Source organism: Pteropus vampyrus, unplaced genomic scaffold (genome assembly GCF_000151845.1).
Source record: "Pteropus vampyrus isolate Shadow unplaced genomic scaffold, Pvam_2.0 Scaffold158, whole genome shotgun sequence".
In the NCBI taxonomy this organism is placed as follows: domain Eukaryota; kingdom Metazoa; phylum Chordata; class Mammalia; order Chiroptera; family Pteropodidae; genus Pteropus; species Pteropus vampyrus.
In genome coordinates this window covers 311722-331317 of record NW_011888939.1, presented here as the reverse complement: position 1 = coordinate 331317, position 19596 = coordinate 311722, and the positions used below count along the sequence as shown (strand labels likewise).

At 43.6% G+C, this 19596-nt stretch overlaps 1 protein-coding gene across 17 annotated transcripts in view; it reads right to left on the bottom strand.

Annotated features, from left to right (window-relative positions):
- The window catches only part of TSC1 (TSC complex subunit 1), a 43520-nt gene that overhangs the window by 21686 nt on the left and 2238 nt on the right, over positions 1–19596 (bottom strand). For 3 of the 17 annotated variants that reach the window (XM_011370017.2, XM_023536540.1, XM_011370019.2), the window contains exons 2-9: positions 12885–12947; positions 9028–9308; positions 6804–6989; positions 5449–5552; positions 4241–4393; positions 2165–2309; positions 690–844; positions 294–367 (exon numbers count right to left, since the gene is read on the bottom strand). In XM_011370017.2, the coding sequence (XP_011368319.1) occupies positions 294–367; positions 690–844; positions 2165–2309; positions 4241–4393; positions 5449–5552; positions 6804–6909 (737 nt within the window). In that variant the 5' untranslated portion in view covers positions 6910–6989; positions 9028–9308; positions 12885–12947. Of the gene's footprint in view, positions 1–293; positions 368–689; positions 845–2164; positions 2341–4240; positions 4394–5448; positions 5553–6743; positions 6990–9027; positions 9309–10444; positions 11092–11392; positions 12203–12884; positions 12948–19596 lie in introns of those variants that run through there. The other 14 variants (XM_011370013.2, XM_011370016.2, XM_011370014.2 and 11 more) reach the window with 10 other exon arrangements.

Here is a 19596-nt window from a genome sequence, read left to right as displayed (position 1 = left end):
CTTCGCCCCTCGCCACACAGACCCGGGTGCCACCAAGCAGGAAGCCTCCCCGGGGCTCAGAGAGGCAGTCACCGCGCCGCCTCTGCTCCGCTGGGCGAGCTGAGTTCTCCACCCGTGAGGAACGTGTTTTAGACTCATACGAAGCTTTCGCTGCACAAGTCCTTCAAAATGGCTGACTCCACGAGCGAAAGAGCCCGCGTTCCCAAGTGACACCTCAGGACGGACATCTCCCAGATGGCGTTTGCAATCTCCGAGACATTCTATAAAATTCTGTTACCGTTCAGGTCCCGTACCTCTGAGGGTCCAGTTCGTGGTCCTTGGATCCAGTCACTAATTCCGGATGAATTCGCACATGCTCCATCATCGGCTAGAAGAGTTTGGGTTGACAAATTAGAAAAGGCTTAATTTCTGTGGTATCTCCACACAATGGAAGATTATGTGACGATAAACAGGGACGAAGTACCTTTTTGATACATGCTACAACAAGGAAGACGCCTGAAACACTACACCAAGCGAAAGACCAAACGTCATGTGACTCCACTTATGCGAACTGTTCAAAGCCGGCAGAGAGTAGATGAGTGGCTGCCTAGGGCTGGGTGTGGGGAACAAAAGCCCCATCTACCGTTTCACGCGAGTTATAACTGCAGCCTGTCTACACGGCATCGAATAAACGAGCAGTTCTCATTTACCTTGACCACTTCCTCAAAAGTCGCCAAGTTCTCCTTCATACTGTAGTGAGATCGCAGAAAGGAGACAAAGTTGCAAGGGTACATTCCGTAGAGACGATGAAACAGAGCATAGACGCTGGCGTGGAGATGGACAAGGTAGATTTCTGTCACGTGGCCTGAAAGAGGAAACCGTTGAGAGGCTCTGAGCTGTACACAAGGCTGATGTGTGCGAGACAGACATGACCCCGAGGCCGCAGCACGGCGTTTTGCTTAGGCATATGCCCACCTTGCTGCAAAGACAGCGAGGATGGTTTTCTAAAATGCAAATGTGAACACGCCAGACACTTGTACTGAAAATCCATCGGTGGCGCCCTATGGCCCTGAGCAACCCCGATCTACTTAGGGTGACTCATGAGGCTCTTAGCGAGCTAATCTCCGCCTTCCTCTCCAGTCACCCCTTAAAAAGAACCCCAGACATTCCTACAACACTGAAGTACCTTTATAATGACAGTCACTTCCCCTAACATGTGACACTGTGCTTCTCCATTGCCGTTTTCAGCATGCATCTCCTGAGAACTGTCTGACTCACCTCTGCTGCCACTGCCTTGCTCTGTGCTTGGTGCACAGCAGCGTTCAAATATCTGTGGAACTAACGCGTGAGAACCTTTTGAAGTCGGTATGTAGTCTTAACGATGCAGATTTGTAACTACTGAGTGAAAAACTCTTCTGAAGTTAGTTTAAAAAGCTAAGTGTGGGAGAAAGAAAGCTTAGTCAATCCAGCCTCACGTAGCACCTATGGAGAGCCCAAGGCCACATACACACGACGGAGAGACCCCCCCCTTTCACCCCAAGAAGAGCGCCGTGGGCCTGTGCTTGTTCCTTCGGCCTATACAGGGAGCCACAGGGCTGTGTCACAGGGCTTACATACTTCACCCTTTCAACAGGAACATCTCCTGCTGGGATTACCAGAAGATTCCAAACCGTACATGCTTAGAGCACCTGAATCACCTTGATAGAGCTGTGCCATCGACTAGGAGAAAACGCGCTGCCTTCAAAATCAGAGCGCTGATCAGGACACGCTGCGCTCCCCCCCCGGAATGTGCAGCGAACAGGTTCTCAGACCGGAAGCCTGTGTGCTGTCACGATGGACCAGAGGAGCAAGCGGAAGGGTCCACAAGCTTAGTCCTAGACTGCTACAGCGCAGACTGAAGCTGTTTTTCAGCTTACTGAAGACCAGGAAGTTTTACATCCTACCTGAGAACTAATCCTTCAAGCCAACAGAATAAGAAAGGTAAGGAAGGTATCTCATCTCAAGTCATGCTTCTTATTTATGACTGCAGTGGACACACCCAAGGTACTTCCTTATCTGGCTAGTGACAACCGCTCATCTCGGCTGTAAAATTTGACATGTCCTTACCTTAAAGCTCACGACCTGTTAATCAACAATGAAAGCATTCACCTGGTAGGGTGCGACAGGTACACAAAGAGATCTTTACCTGGTTTCTTCAGGCACCATGACGAAAGACGGCCAAAAATATCGAAGAAATCGTGAAGATGCTGTTTTCCCGACTGTGGAATCATCGGTAGCATGGTTATCAACACTAAGACGCCTGTGGTGAGGACGATGACATCAGTGTCCATCTGCAGAAGGAGGCCAAGCAGGAGGAAACGCCTGTCAGGCACAGCTCGGGGTCAGCATCAGGGGGTCGCGAGTGAGAGGTCTGCTCAGACTCACCTCCCTGTCTCTAAATCCCCAGGTCCCTAAGGGTCTGGGAGGGTCAACACTAGAACAGACTCAACAGAAAAGCCACTGAGGACCAGCTCAACCGTCTCTAGAGAGCAAGGCCACTTGGATGCACCTCTCGGAGCTTACGGAGCTTACGCATGGCTTGGCGACTCCCGGCCCTAAAGCCTGAGGGTGTCCCATTTACCCCAGTGAAGGAAGAACGGGAAGCTGCTCTTTAACTTTAATGGAACAAAGGAATGCTGCTGTTTTTGCCCATTCACCCAAATCCTAAAATATTTACTTTTTAAAGTCTGTTTAAAAAAAAAAATCACACACTGACAAGTAACACGCTATTTTTTAAAGGATTACAACAGAAATAGATCTTAAGAAATGAGCAGAGCACTAATGAGTCTACTTAATGGCTCATCTTCACAGCAGCCTTCAGAAATCCGCAAATAAAAAAAAGATACAGTGACCGGCTAAGACAGCTAGTTTAAATATCAAGTCAATAAAGTTAGGCTAATTGAAGACACTTAATACTCAATGGATAATGAATCGACAAGACTAGCTACAGCAGCTCACCTGACCCATAATTACATCATGAATGTTTGCCAAGTAACTGGAATTCGAATTTAAGAAACAAGGGAGTCATCAAATGACTTCCAGGGAGGCTAAGACATTCATTACTCCTACTGGAAAAGGAATCTATGAGTCTGGAAATAAAGTTTTAAATACACGTAGTTTTTACATCAGAACCAGACCTTCTGTCATGGCAGATATCTAGGAAGAAGAACATTAAATATTGATAGAAAATCAAGAACATGTAATGAGCTCCAGCAAAAAAGACTAACCTTAATTTTATAACATTCTAACTAAGGCTTGGGTAATACTCCATGATTAATTTTCAAGGCTTATCCTTTTGGAAAAGATGAAGTAGTTTTGCAATCTAACTAAATGGTGCCTCAAAATTGGATTAGATTCTCATCAATCCTTTTGCTTAAAAAAATTAAGTTGTTAAAACTGTTCCTGTTTTTCCTTAACATTACACGTGTGTTTTACGACATCCTATCACTGGGACTCTTTGGGACCCGCCTCTAGGGATAATAAGTTACCCTTGTTGGCAGAGACAGACACTGACTTGCAGGTGCCACATCAGGCGAGTCCAAAAGCACCGCCGTCCTGCAGCAAATACTACTGGGTATCTGGGTGTCTGCGTGTCTCTGTGAGGGACAGGCAGTTAATATTAACCACACTTTCTCATTTTATAGATAGGAAATGAGTCCAGGAACTCAAACAGATTAAGCAAATAGCCCTGAATACCTTGGCAAGCCACTGTCCAATGAAAACTATTGTTCTATTTAGGTTTAGACTCCCTGTGTAGAAGGACGCACTGAAGTTAACACAACAGAGGACAATGCGACTCGGCAGGCACCTGATTAGAGCTGCAACTAAACAGGCTCCTAAATGGTTAAAAGAGCCTTTTAGCCCTTTTTCTATTAGCTGAAAGGGAATGTAGAAATGCGCTTTCCCCAAAGACAAACCAGCGTACTTTTAACTGAGGGAAGGCTAGACAATGACCAACTCGAAGAGGGTTGGAATAGCATGATGTGGAACCAGTCTGAGTGAAACGTGACCATGTTTGCTGGGACAGAAGACATTTGACAGTCACGGTGATGCACTGAGAACTTACTGAGCACCAACTCTGCTACTGAGTGAGAAAAACCAACTGCCTGGGAGTTTCCAAACTCTCCAAACTAAAATCTAGATCGCTTGCGCTAAGTTACTCGACATTTCCAAAAACGATATTCACAAAGCCATTGCATTCGAATCCTTTCAAACAGCGTACCTTGAGACATTTTAGTAAAGAAGGCAAAAGAGGTGCTTGAGAGAGTTTATGCTTCCAAGATGGCTGCAGCCTTATGACGTGCCCCAGTAACGAGAGGGTGGATAACCGAGAGGCGGCTTTGCCCACGTATTCATTCATTTTGTCCAAGAGGTGCTAAAAGTGTGAAAGAACAAGGGAAATACATCTCAGTGAAGCCGGGGGGCGGTCGAGGGAAGCAGGGGAAGTCCGCGTAGGGCTGTGTCAGGCCACACAGACACGGGCGGCAGTGCCGCGTGCCGGTCCCACAGGTCTTCCCTTCGGTGAAAAGCAAGGGTCACGCAGGTGGAGATCAAATTCAAGATCTTTTAAAGCGCGTTGGCAAAGAAAACACGGTTGCCTTTGGTCTTAGAGAGGGCAGCCAGTTTGCCACTCCTGAGAAAGGATCCCCGTCCACAGGTCTGCCAGCGAGAGGACAGCCCTCCGTGGCCCTCTTCCTGCAGGACGAATAGGCCGCTTCTTACAATAACCTCTGGTCCCGAGCCCAGGCTAGGTCGCTGAAGCTGTGAGGGCATCCTGCTGGAAGCAGTTTATAGCTACAGGTGCCCAGCCTACGTCATTTGGCCCCAAATATGAATCAGGTAGTAGAAGAAGTTAAAATTCAGCCCAGAGTCAAAAACAAGATGCCCTGTAAAAGGCAGACAATAGCAAGGCCTTCGAATCCTAGTAAAGCCACTGGCACACACGAGGTCGAGACGTCCCAAAGTCTGCTATTACAGAGCCTTGTTAGCAAAAACACCACATGAGGCAACTTCCCAGGGCCCGTTGCTGAGAAACGGGACTGGTCAATCAGCCCATTAACCAGGACCTACACTTACAGACCTTCCCACGTGGATTCAAAGTCGAATAATCCTACTCAAAGTGTGTGTTTAAAGAGGGACACCTCGTGGATCAAACTGGCATTGTGCAATTATAATGCTGGGATGATAGGGTTTCTTTAAACAGCAAGATCTGAAAAAGCCTCTGAAATGTTTCATTTTGTCAACTTTTCGGGGCACTCGGGTCCTGCCAATTATTTTGCATGTGGTTACAATGTGGGAACGACATCCTCTGTGGCACACAGCAGTTGAAGAGTGAGCTCTGGAGAGACTGCGCGGGGGCATTGCACAGAAGCTGGCACGCTGCTCGCCGAGGATGTACGAAATGCCCTACCACTACATTCCAGCAGTTACCTTATCGTGTGGCTCTTGCAAGGTAGTCAGGATGTGCAATACCGGCTGGGAATTGGTTTCCAGGTAATAATCCACCAAGGTGTTTACGAGCATCGGACCGCGATCTAAACGAAGAAAAGGGCGATTTCTCATAGTTATTTCCTTTAACATTCTAAATTTCCCTCAAATAGCTACCTGTCGCAAAGTCCAGAAAATGCTTCTTTACGTGCTACCCAGAGATACCTAGGGCACTGTATTTCTGCCGTCTTACATTAATTTAGGTTTAACAACAGGATGATGCCAAGTTTATTTTCCTAAATATCCATTCAAGCACATGAAATGCTATCTTCTTTTATACCGTGTTTAGTTTAAAAAAATAATTCACGTCTACTGTTAACAATTCAGACCATGTGAAAGCACATACAAGTGAAAGTCTCCCATCACTGCCTCCCAGCCCACTCTGCACAGATGCCCTTGAGTTTGGTACACATCCTTTCAAACATTTTCCTACTTGTACAACCTCCCTCTCTCTCTCTCTCTCTCTCTCTCTCTCATTCTCTCTCACACACACACACACGCACGCACACAAATACAGCCCCCACGTCCATATATCTACAGCCTGTGTATGTATGTTCTTCCACTTAACAAGCAGAAGCTGACCCCTCCGCATGCCAGCATCTACGACCTACTGCCTTCTCCTGACCGACCGACCTCCTGTCTTCCTCCGTGTGGCTCTACATACTTTAACCATCTATCTACTGAATGACACTTGGCCTTTTGCAATTTTTCACTGTATTTTATTCAAGGCTAGAGTGAAATACAGACTTTTGTAAGTGGGCCAAATGATACATGTTTTTAAACTGATGATAGGTACTCCAAAAAGGCTAAGGCTGAACACCAATTTACTCTCCCGCTAACAATTTCTATGATCAATATTTGATTTTTATCAACCAGGTAAGCAAAAAAGGGTACTGTTTAAATTTGTATTCCTCTGATCAAAGAGAGGTTAAGCGTCTTTCATATTAAAAATCACGTATTTGATTACGGATGACACGACGTATCTGGAGTCTGCCTTAGAATACCTGGGTGGGGCAGCATTGGGGAGGTACGACAAGAATGGCAGAGACTATGGCACTGGGTTCGTGGGGTTCCCTACGGGAGTCTTATGTCTCCATTTGTGCATGTAATTGAATATTTCCGCAATGAAAAGCTGAAAACACATACAGAGTGAATCCAGCAATCCATGCTCTTTATTGGTGGTTTCGGACTCTCTTTAAAAAACGAAAAGCGGAATTTATCAGCAGGAGTCTAGTCACCTCTAGGTCAATCCCTTCCAATTAGCAGGCAAGCGAAATGGAATGTGTGAGCTTGCTCACCAGAAGTGAGGTTCTCTTTAAAGACAGCTGTGACGTCATCACGCACACTCAGCACGGGGGAGTCCAGCATGGAGAGCAGCTCCCCAATATTTGCTTGTTGGGCCATTATCTTACACGGATGTGCTGTGCCGGGTCCAGGACGTTCATTAAAGACTCCGAAGGCTCTTCATTGGTGCCACTACCAGACTGAGAAAAAGGAAGAGGCGGAGTGACAAAATGGTCCCATTTTGCCCCACAAACACTACCTGCAAGACAAACCAGAGCACGTGTCCGATGCCATGAAAAGCTGGTCCAGGGCTTTGCTGGTAAAGGAAGCTAGGGTGTGTGAATAATTCCACCTCTGACAAATGCAGCAATCAGAGCCAAACCTAAGAAATGACACCAGTCAGAACCGATCATCAAAGCAACTTCATTTAGAAAAAACAAATCTCAGTTATATTCCCACTTCTGATTCGACCTTGTGGTTTTGGCTAAGATTATGTTTGTTTCGAATCACTGACCTAAAAAGTAGGTGACTTATTTTCAGAAAAATAACTAAAAGCTTACAATTTTCTTCTTGACAATCACATCAGTGTCTGAAAGTTAGTATAGCTGGTTAGGTCACCAGTCCCTAAGGTCGATATCTAGTTTGAACCAGGGGTCATTTCTCTATTTTCGGCATACGCTGCCCATCCTGGATGTCTACCACACACCCAGATGCCACTGGTTACAGGCAAGTAGCAGGGGCATCAGGGCAAACCTTCACCCTTCAAAAACCCAGTTCTTTATGGTTAAGGGGCAATTGCTGCAACTTTATATATACAAAACCAGCCCATCCCCCACAGGTGGCTACCTACATTCACAGTTATGTATTTTTCCCCACTTTAGGTTCCAAAGCTCTATTTTCAAAAACAAGTAATAACAGCTATTTATTAGACAGGCACTGTATACATTTTATAAACATCGCTGAATATACTTCTCATACTAGTACTGTGTGATTTGTTCTTTGTTCCTCATTTCATAAGGACAGAAATGAGAGTCAAGCCATTTGCTTGGAGTCACAAAGCTAGCAAGAGGCAAAACCAGGGAGAACTGATATCTAAGCCCAAATCTGCCTGACTCCAAAGCCCCAAGCCTTTAAATGTGACATGAAGCTAGCTGTGGTTTTGACCCTCACGGCAACTCTGTGAGGCAAGCAGATATTAAGATATTATTATTTTACAAATGAGAATGTGGGTACTCAAAAAGGGTAAATAATTTTGCCATGGTCACAAGGTGGCCTAGCTCCCAGGCTCCGATAAACATATATGTCATTTGAAGCCATATTAAAATATATTCTTATTTTCTACTTGCTTTTTTTTTTTTTTTTTTTTGAGTAAGCTAAATTAGCAGTTCTCAAGCTTTAGAGTCTATCAAAACCACTTGGGATGCTTGTTAGAAATGCAATTTCCTGGGCCCATTTCAGAACTGGGTTTTGGGTTCAGGAATCTGCATTTTATAAGCACTCCAGGTAACTCTTATATGGGTGATACGTAAGCCCTGTTTGAGAAACACTATGCTAAAAAGTTAAGCTCCTCCTGCAAGGATGCTTAATTCAGAGTGGTAGCCATGATCCCCAACACCGGTAGTATTAAATTCGTACCATCTAGGCTCCTGTTTAATTAGAACCCGGCCATATTTACCGCTTTGGCTCTTGGCGAATCAGAAATTCATTAGCCAGAAATATCAATTAAAATATCTAAATGCATTTTGATGGCAAATTATGACGTAAGAAGTTGCTGAGTCGCACCTATAAACATAAATAAACCTTACAGGTAAATCGCAAAGGAAGTCAATTTCAATGGGCTCAGAGGGGTGAGACTACAACTGATAAATTTCACCATAAAAGAATTCAAAACTGAAAACAAAAAATTTCACCTTATTGTGAGTTGGATTAAACTTTTAAGTGAAGATAACACCAACTAGGCAAAGTTTATTCCTCTTTGAGAGGATTAAATGAGATAATGTATGTCACACACTTGGCACAGTACCTGGCACAAAAAACACTCAGAGCAGCACCTGTATTGTTATCAGAAAGAAAACGAATAAAAATCTTCAGGATACCACTTTCATGAAGACTTTTTCATAAAGCACATTTATCTTCGTAGCCCACACTCATTTCTACTCCGGGTTACACAAAGGATTCTCAGCTTTAAAAGTATTTTGTCCCTAAGTTTGGTCTTGTTCCAATAAAACTGCTACTCACCTAGTTAACAGTCTAGTGAGACTGAGTTTCTTGTGTGTAATCAGAAGACAGTCATTTCCGAAACGTCCCTCCAAATGCAGGCAGCCCAGAGCACAGAGCGACATGAGCTCAATTCTAAACAAAGATGGCGCCCGTCCAGTCAACTTGGCGATAGTTGGGGATCACCGGCTTGGACTATCGAGCTTGTTTTTCAGTTTGTAAATATGATTTAGGTGTAAAAGTCTGGTTTCTGAGGCCTACTCTTTCCAAAAGCTTGACAGAAGGCAAAATTAAGGTTTTACCTAAAACACATTATAACATTTTTGGCAATGAGTTTTTCTCTTTGGTTCTTAAATTCTACCTTTCAATCATATTTCCTAATCCCCAGAAAAAATATAAATCTTGGGCTTTGTGTGAGATTCTTCGTTTAAGTGACCCAAGTTCGAGGATTTCTGATACTCCAAAAGCCCTTATAAGAAATTGTGACTTGTGGAATGGATCCTATGATTGGAACATCTCTCCTTTTTACACTCGTTCAAATATTTCTTGAGGGCCTGAGTGCAGGGCGCTACGTAGGGAAGGCAGACTCGGCAAGCGCAACAGAGAATTACAGGTGCACAAGCAAGAAACGGACACAGTCCGGTGGGTACGCAAAGCGGGGAAGGGCCCAGCTCGGACTGGACTTGGTGGTGGGGGGTGAGACGCACACGTGTTCAACACACGTTACGGCCTACGGAAGATTAGCTAGGAAAGGTCACTTAAAGGTTAGCACCACAGGTACATAAGACATCCACTCATGGCTGTGAAAGTCTCTCTTTCATTTTGGAAATGACCAAGCACAGAAAATAGAGAAGACAGAAGCCAAAAGTCAACGTCTGGGTTAACGCATTTCTGCCTCTCCACGCCAAAGCAACAGTCCGAGAACTTTGATATGCTCTTTAGTGGTCAGATGCCACAGCACAGCACTATGGATGGTGCTACTTATAGCAAGAAGCCATGACTTTCGACACCCACCACCTACCCCAAAGCCCGTCACCCTGCCAGTCTTCCGGACCTCAGTAAAAGGCAGGACCATCGGTCTAAAGCAAGCATCTAGGTGGCATCCCCGCTCTTCCCCTCATACCTAACCCACCAGCAGACCCACTTATGTCCCTTTTGTCCTCGGCCCAGTCCAAGCTCCCATCAGCTCCCCGTGGAGACAACAGGGCAGCAGCCTCCCTCACCATCCTCCCGGCTTGTATTCCCGCCCTCCTACGAATCATTTGCCATCAACCAGTCACGAGAGACTCTGAAACACGGAAATCAGAATCTATCACTTCCCCGTTTAAAATCATTCAGTGGCTTCCGGTGGAGCTAACGAGAGGCAGACTCACGAATGGCCTGTCAGGCTCCAAACGATTCGGCGCCTTACGAACTGCAGACCCCCCTCTGCCTTCACCTCTCATCTCTGCCTCTTCACGCCTCTGCTCCAGGCTCAGTCTCCTCACACCCGGCACCACGGGTCCTTGCTCGATGCCTCTGCACTCACTGTTCCCTCTATCCCCAAACGCTCTCGATAATCACGTTCCAATACCGGTAAAATGTTCCAGAAGCAATATCCATGTTTCGTGTTTTATATGTTGAAACTGTATCAGTTTAAGTATACACGTATAATTATTGTAAAAATAAACGCTTCAGTTAATGATTACGTGATTTTTATATTCAAAAACAAGAACTTTCAACTAGTTAAATATATTAACTAATAATATAAATAGCACGAGGGTAGATTAGCAAGATAACTTTATAAGTAACAGTAATTAATGTGAGTCAAATATTTACAAAAATTTTAATAACACCTGGCTGAATGACAGAAATTAAATTATATTTTAATTTTAACATTGATAGAATTGGTTTATAGCATTTATTACAAATAAAATAACCTTAAGAACTGCATTTAAGCTTTAGTCAGTCTTTCAAGAAAAAGTCATATTTGGGAATACTTCACATCTTGTGAAGATGAATTAAAAAAAAAATGTCTACCTGTCATTCAATTTTAAGACATGAAAAAAAAATCCAAAATCACACTCGACATCCATGATAAGTCATCTTCAAGCCAAACATAAAGAATATAAAGAATATGAAGAAAACATTAAGAAAAAATAAAATAATCAAACACATTTTGTACTCACTAATCAAATTTCAAAACAGACTTTACAAAAACACTTTACAAAAACAATTTCTTATAGTTTTGTGTCTACGAAGGCTAGCATTTAAAAAAAAAAAAAAAAGCTTGTCAAAATGATTACTACAGGTTGCCAACAATTTTTAGTAGCTAAAGATGAAGGATCTCTAAGCCTTGCCCAAGCTACGAATCGCAGCTACTGGTTCTTTCTGGCAAACCACCTACCAGGAACTCTCCTGAATTATATTCTGCTTTGTCCAAAAAGATGGCTGACGGGACTACACGTGGCGACTGAAGACGAATGTCTAATGTCTGTCAGTATCACACGCGTGCACCGCGGTGACCGCAGGAGCAACCTAGCAGCTAATAGTGCTGACAAAGTATTTTTCCTGCAATAAAATTTCGAACTTTCAAAATCTGGCTACTAAAATATAATACAACTGTAATAATAAAAAAATGTTTAATAAAATTTGAGATGTATGATGTGTGATATTCAGTTTGGGCCTCAATGATATAAACATCTGACCATCACAGTCAGTGGATTTCTAAAAAGGGGGCTGTGTTACTACGTACACACAAAAAATTTGGAAATGAAAAGTCAAACTTGGAAAGCCTCCCCTGCTCGTGAGAGAACACCACTTTCCCATCTTCTACAGCCCACCGTCTGTACCAAGTCCTTGTCTGTGAACACGTGTTGATCTTTAAGGCGAAAATCCCTACTTATTCCACACTTCCTACGATGTAAGGTGAGGCAGACGGTGACAGTATGTAGCAAACAGCAACCAGTGAGCCATTAAATGAATCCCATCAGCTGTCTGCATATAAAGACAGCAGACCAAACTCCTCCCCTCCCCCGGCTTCCCTACACCCTTCCCGGAGACTCGATGCTGCTGCACTGGGCACTCCTGCTGGTAAACTCAAAATTACAGCCCAGTGATCAGCCAGGTCACTAAGACTAAACTCATCTCCACAGAAATGCCAGCACCTCGATATTTATAAAGGATACACTCTGGGACTCTGAGAATTCTCCAGTTCCTGGAAATCACAATAGCATATAATTCATCCCAAAAACTGAATTAAGATAACAGATAAAGCCACGTTAAGGTGTACACGCTAACTTAGGGGTTCTTGGCCCAGGATGTACATTAGAATCACCTGACTAGTTCAAGCAATCCTGAGGCCCAGGTCCCCCACAGAGCAGGTTAAGGACCCAGACAGTAGTACATCTGATGTACACCAACTTCATGTATAGACTCAAGAGCATTTCTAAGACGGCCTGGGTCAAGAACCTCTACACTAGTTAAATGACGCTGAAACATACAAGCTTTGATTTAATTTAGTGATTAAAACCAAACTTTGCTGCTAGACATAACTGACTGGTCATGGGTCCACCAGGTACTAGGTGTATGACCTTGGGAAAATTACATGACATCTCAGAGCCCAATTCACTTCTGTAAAATGGGGATACACCAAAAGAAGAAAATAAATAACACATACAATGCATTTCACAGTGCTTGGCACTGAATAAGCAATCAGTAAGTCATCAGTAATTGACCAATTACTTCATACCACAGAGGGCCCAGTTCCTGGCAAGTAGCTAAAACCAGAAACGTTACATCCTGAATGCAAAGTGACACCTCTGCACCAGTACAACCGCAGTCGAGATGGCCAACTCCCTGTGTCTTCCCCTAACCAGTGTGCTGAGGCGATGCCTTACCTGTTCTGGGGACAATTGGTAAGTGAGTTTCCAGTGCTGTCAACCTGGTGTCTTTCATGGTCACTGAAGGGAAAAGAAAATTGGATGTGTGAACATAATAATCATACAGTGACGTACCCCAGATGCAGTCAGAGGAAGACTAGGTTCCTCTGTTCAACCTCCTTCTACTTGTCCCTGACAGGGAGCCATCTGCCTTCCACTAGAATGAGCACTTATAATCACCGGGCACATGTGCCTCTCCCTGCCTATGTTTCTGAACAGCTGGTTGCTGGAAGATTCTTTACATTGTGCTGAACTTATAATCTCTGCCTTTTGTTAAGTCTGTTTATTAGAGCTATAAACAACTGGGCAGCAAAGGAATGGGCAGGGCGGGCTGCGGAAGCAGAGAGTCCAAGCTGAAGCCCCAGCTCTGCCACTTACTAGCTCATTTGGCTATTCATCTTCCGTCTCTCATGTCTAACCTTAAACTCCCTCATCTTGAGGCGAGAGGAGCAATGGCATCTTCCCCACCAGGCTGTAGGGATTACAGTGATGCGTCCTAGAGCCCTGGGCGCAGTGTGTGGCACAGAGGATAGACTCAAGGAGCCCCGGGATGGGCCTGTGTCGCCTCATCGCCCAGCACGCTCCCCCTCTCTCCCTACTCCCCAACGCCACCAGCCTCTCAGTCTCTCGGCCAAGCACTCTCAATCCCACTTAAGGACCATGTACCTGCTGCCCCTGTGCCTGAGAGATTCTACCCCTGTCCCCTCCCGAGGCAAGTCTTCACCCTTAAAATGTCAGCTTAAACATGTGCTTCACCAGAGCCCCTCCACTCCCAAGCCCCAGACTAGATCAGGTCCCGTTATGCACCCTTAGCAGCCTATATTCCTTTGTATCACTTACCACGACCCAATTAAATAAGTGTCATTAGTTACTGACCATGTCTCTCTCACTAGAACGGAAGTTCCACCCGGGGAGAGAAAGTAGCTTACTCAGCACTGGATCTCTAGCAGCTCCCAGTGTCTGGGACAGCAAGGCCACAAACAACGTTATTTCATTCAGCACCCTTTCATTATAATGCTGACGAGATGCTGCAAACTCCACTCCTGTTTATACCCATTAGCTTATGATAACACTGGTTTCATTATGTTGTTCTGCCTAAGGTCACAGAACCTATTGGTGATGCTAAGTGAGGACCTACCGTACCTGACTAAATGACTAGGAGTTAAAATACTTCTTAAATAAGTGTACAAAGCCAAATCCTGCCTTCAAAACAGTACAACTTTAATCCTTCTACATGACGAGCATAAAATATTTGTGAACAGCTATCATTTCTCTTTCTTCCTCTTTCTGTCCAAATTACCACATATTAAATATCCACTTTAAATATGAGTATCTATAAACACATACATTCTGGTTTGCTTTCAAAACGTGGGCCCTTCAAAATATACTTAGGTACAGGCTGACCACCAGATTGTAAACTCCATGAGGACAGAGCCTGTCTGGCCCACCCATGGACACCCTGGGCCCATTTCAGCTCTGACACACGAGAGGCAAACAGACCTGTTTAGGTCAGCAAGGATTTCACCAGCTTCTCTGGCAGCCATCCCAGGGCTGAATGCAGAGTATGAAAGCTGAGCCTCCTATACCACGTACACTTAATCACACGGTGGGCTTGGAAACAAGCCCTTCCCTACACCATCCTGGCCAAGGTCGAACTTGACCTAGTGGACTGAGCGACTATCTAACAATTAAAATCTCTTGCTCCATACAGCAAGGTAACTAATTTCCTTGTGGGACACGCTCCGGGCATTAAACACCAATGGTCCTCAATGGCACATGCAAATTTGTATCAGTGCTAGAGGGCAGGCCGGCCTTTCAGAAAGGCCGACCAAACCAGACAGGAGTGCATGCCCGGCCACAGTCACTCGACCACATAAGGAGCTGGAATTTAAACATGGGACCCTCTAATCTTCAGAATCTTAAAACCAGCTGTTAGTCCAGTGAGTTACACAGACTGCCTCTTGCAATTAATCCCAGGTGGATCTTTTACCTGAAAAGGAACATCTACGGCAAGGGTATATGAGATGAGATCTTGTAGCCTGCCCAGCCGAGATCGCTGTCCTAGAGAGAGGCACTGGCACAGGAAGTCAGAGTGTTTTTTGTCCCGTGCGCAACATTGGGCCTTCGGAGCGTCTTTATCACTACGCTAAAAAACTGTACTGGTAACAAACCAGCATCAGTGTAAGGTTGGCAAGTCAAAGGCCGCCGCCATTACCCATTCTCTGTGTTTATCCACTCATTAACTTATATTTAAATCCTGCCCTACGGAGGTGCCACTGGGGAGAATCGTTCTGGTAAGCCAAGTGAAATGTGACCTGTGAACTTCCTGATCAGAAGGAAGGAATGGAGAAGACCCTTCTCAAAGATGTGGACCCCTCCCCCAAGGGGTATGGACGGAAGCTCCTGTCAGAGCATAACAGGGTCAATCCATGTTCTTAGCCTCAAAAGCCAAATTAAAAAAGAAACAAGTCCCCAGATCTAGATTTTTCCTCTTCAACAGTTTGAAGTTGTGCTCTCACCTAAATGCAACATTTTGATTGCACGTCTACGAGCGGTGTTTCTGAATAAAAACAAACGGTAGGCTTGAGGAGGAAGATGAGAGCTCTGTGCTTTAGTATCTGAGATCAAACAGAAGGAACGTCAGTCAATATGTTTCCACAGTTTGCCTTAATTTCCTTCTTTAGGTGTTTATAGATCGATCGCTTATGTACCTGGAATTACATGTGAACTCCAGCATTACAGGTATATATAGCTGTCACATCTCTCTGCCCTTGGCAAGATGCACCACGAGCAGTGAGAGGGCTCAGAGCTACACACACCTTTATAAATACTAGTGGCAGGTACCTAAAATCCCTTCAGAAAGCATTCTATCTGAAAATACCTGTTGACTATTCAGACTTCGGAAAGCCAGTGTTGTGTGTGGCCTTCTGACCCCTAAGAGTCCCAGAACTGCAAATCACGTAAAATAGGTAACTGCACAGCGTATCACCTGAGATCATTTCGGACCCACTTGTCTATGATGAAAAATACAACTATGGATATAAAATGAAGGCAGATATCTCTTCATTCTGACTTGATTTCTATACTCAGGTTTTTATCTTTAAAAACTCATAGACAATTCTGCCACCGGTTCAGGCACTGATGGACTATCTCATTATCAAGTACGGTACATGTAAAGCATGTACTATGTTAATGATACGTGTAATTATGTTAATGATACAGGTAATATTATGTTAATAAGACATTGTTAAAATATCACGCTCGCCTCTGAAGTGATTTCTTAGAATAATATTCTATCAAGTGAACAAAGTTGCCTTCAGCACAAATGCATCCAAAAAAGGTAAAATACCAGCTCCAATTCACTCTTCCTACAAACACACAGAAGGAAAGAGAAGGGGTAGGAAACGCTACTTAGTATGTGAGTAAAACAGCTGATGGAAAAACTTGCCAAGATGTGTAGTCACATGCGATTTAAACGGGCTCAGCAGTTGCAGTCCCTCTCAAGGTCACACGAGCTGGGGCAGGAGAGCTCCAGATTCCCCATTCAGAATTTTGCCAATTAGGGACCTCGACAGACGATCTGCTGAAGCTTGCACCCTATTTCAACAATGAATCCTTTAGTCACTTGCCTGCAGGGACAGAGCCTGATTTTGGTAAGGATCTCTCATCTATAAATAATGTTTCTTAAGTTTTGACTTTCTATTAGCGTGAACAAAATTATTTACCAAGAATATACAGGTCAGACAGATACCATGTATGTTTCCATAGTTCCCTATACAGAGCTCCCCCTAAAAAGAAATCTGAGCAAACGGTAAGATTTCTTTAGGTTTCAAGTTCACAGGACAGAAACAGAAATATCCATGGAATAAAGATACAGGGTTTGCTAGTCTAGGGCAGCAATTCTCAGATGTGGCTCTCACACCAGGAACATCAGTGTCACCTGGAATTTGTTAGAAGTGCTAATTCGTGGGCCTTGCCCCAGACCAATAAATCAGAAACTTTGGGAGTGGGGTCTTCTAGGTGATTCTGATGCCCACTGAAGGTTGAGAACCACTGGTCTAGGAAGAAGAATTAAGGCAAGAAACATCAAATATATTATATATACTCTGAAGTTCAAAGGAAAAAAATAGTACATAAATGGTGGAAAACAAACCAATGGAATTCTTCCAGATAACAGCACAGACTGAATGGCAAGCCTGGCAGGCATCTAGCGGATTAGGTACCCGAGTTCTCCACCGCTGACTTCAGTGTGGCACCTAAGGGTGAACTGCCAGTGAAGTGTGAAGAATCTTATAATACAGAAGTTTAACACAATGACTTATAACACAAACAGAGCACAGGCTCATCTTTAAGAGACCTGGGCCTTTCTTACCCACTGGTCAAAAAAAAAAAAAAAAAACCATTCTTTTTTGTAAAGCTTAAGTCCATTTTCAAGAGCAGTAATCTATCTACAATGATCGGTTGGGCTTCAAGCTGGGTACATGAAGTTTCTAAGTCATATCTGAAATGTCATACCTGTATGATTTCTTGGGGGGTGCTGATGGGACGGGAAGGGATATCTGGTCCATAGTTTCCCATGGATTTTTGGAGAGGAACTGAGCCCCCCAAAAAGTTAAAGACCAGTGAGTGACATGTGAGTTTATGAGATTAACAGTTCAGGCAGTTTAACCCAGTGAAATACGAAATTTAGGGGGCTCAACCAACTGGGTTCAATCCCAGCTCTGTAACTCACGAATAACTGACTTTAGGCATCAGTTTCCTGATCTCCCGACTCTGTCTCTTAAGGCTGCAGGAAGAATTAATAGGACCATATGTGTTTGGTTCCTAAGTGCCCAATAAATATAAACTGTATTGTAACAATATTAATACTAAACGAGAGTAACCGGCTGAGTAGCTAAGGCTGGGGCTGTCTATCCATTCCAAAACTTGTATTTGAAACATTGACACAACCATTTGATAAACTTAGCATGGATACACTTCACGTTTGTTACTGCGCTGTGTGAACCACTCCAAGCAGCGCAGGTCAGAATGACCCAGACATTAAAGTCACCACATCTGTTCTTTATCACTCCCCACTGTGTCTTCCCTCACCAAAAGAAGGGCAAGCTTGTCCCTCGTTACTCAAACACTTCCTGGCCTCTACTGCCACTATCCTTACAAAGTGACCTGTGAGCTCTAGGCCAGGAACTACCATGCCTTGTTTTGTATTAAAGCTTGGTTTTTTAAGGCTCTTTACACATTAGATGACAATCTGAATTCATTCAACCTTAAAAAGTATTATCTTTTGCTACTTCTCTGTATAGAACAAAAGTTAGCCCTGACAAAGGACAAGAAAAATTAGCAAGGGCCTGAGAATGAATGAACAGATAGAGACAGGCAGATAGATATATACACAGATACAGATGCAGATATGTTGATATTTTTATTCTCCCCCCCCAAAAAAAGACATTAGACATTAAATTACTAATTTCTAGTAATTATAAGCTTAAAAAGTAAATCAGAAAAAGAATAATCTCAAATTGCTGATGGCAGACCTCTTTCAGATCAATTTAAATGGAAAAAAAATGAGTACTTCATGCAAACTAAGTTATATTAAACACTGAGGGGGGAAACTCAGTGTCTGAGTATATACTAATTGCATATACATATATATAATGTTTTTAAGCAAAAAGCTACAGGTCTGAATGCTACTGAGTATCCTTTTCATGATTGCTGCTACTTAACACAGAAAACTAATACAAACAAAACTAATCTCTCAAAGAGAGATTTATAACCAGGAACTTACAGGAAATTACCTTTTAAAAAATAATGTGATATAAAGAAAAAGATAAACAGGTCATCCATCTCTCAACAGGTTAGGCTAAAAGTCACCAATTTGCTTTGTTACTATAAAACCATTAACACTGATTCAATTTAGACAGAATGTTTAATTGAAGCCCCAGGAGGACTTTAAATCACAGAAATTTAGACTCGGAAATACTCTAATTTACAATCCGACTTTCTTCTTTCAGATGAAGAACCTGAGGCTCAGAGAACCTACGTGACTTCTTCAAAGTTGAAAGCTATTTGACTTTTAGAAAAGCTTGAAATGGTTGGAGTATTGCTGCATTTGGCTCATCTGCATCCAGGAATAACCAATTAATTACAGGAGAAGCTAATTTTAATCCACTATGGCCCTGTAACCCAGAAAAGAACATACCTGTACTAACAAATTCTGAAAAAAGAGCTATAAGATCAAGTCGGTTGTAATTCAGAGCTCAAAATTCACCCATCGTGACACACACCAGAGGTCAGAAGCTATTTTAAGAAATGCCTCTGCAATAAATTATAAATTAAAAGAAAAAGCCAAATCGAAACTTCAAGCCACTGGTCCTCAATCTCTAGTGCACATCAGAATCACCTCCGACTTCTTCTAAAATACATATCCGGGGTGTCCTCAGGGACCAATTGCGTAGGTCTGCCTACCGTGGGGTCTCACATCTGTAATGGCGGTTCTGATAACACACTACCGTTGGAGATGTCTTGTTTCCGGCAATTTCATTATTCTGTAACCATCACATCGACAGGTATATATTTGATTTGTCCTAATAAGACTGTTTAGTTTCCTCTCACAGATGAAAGCAGGCGGCCACAGCAGGGGTCGTATTACACCACGACAGCAGCAGAATCA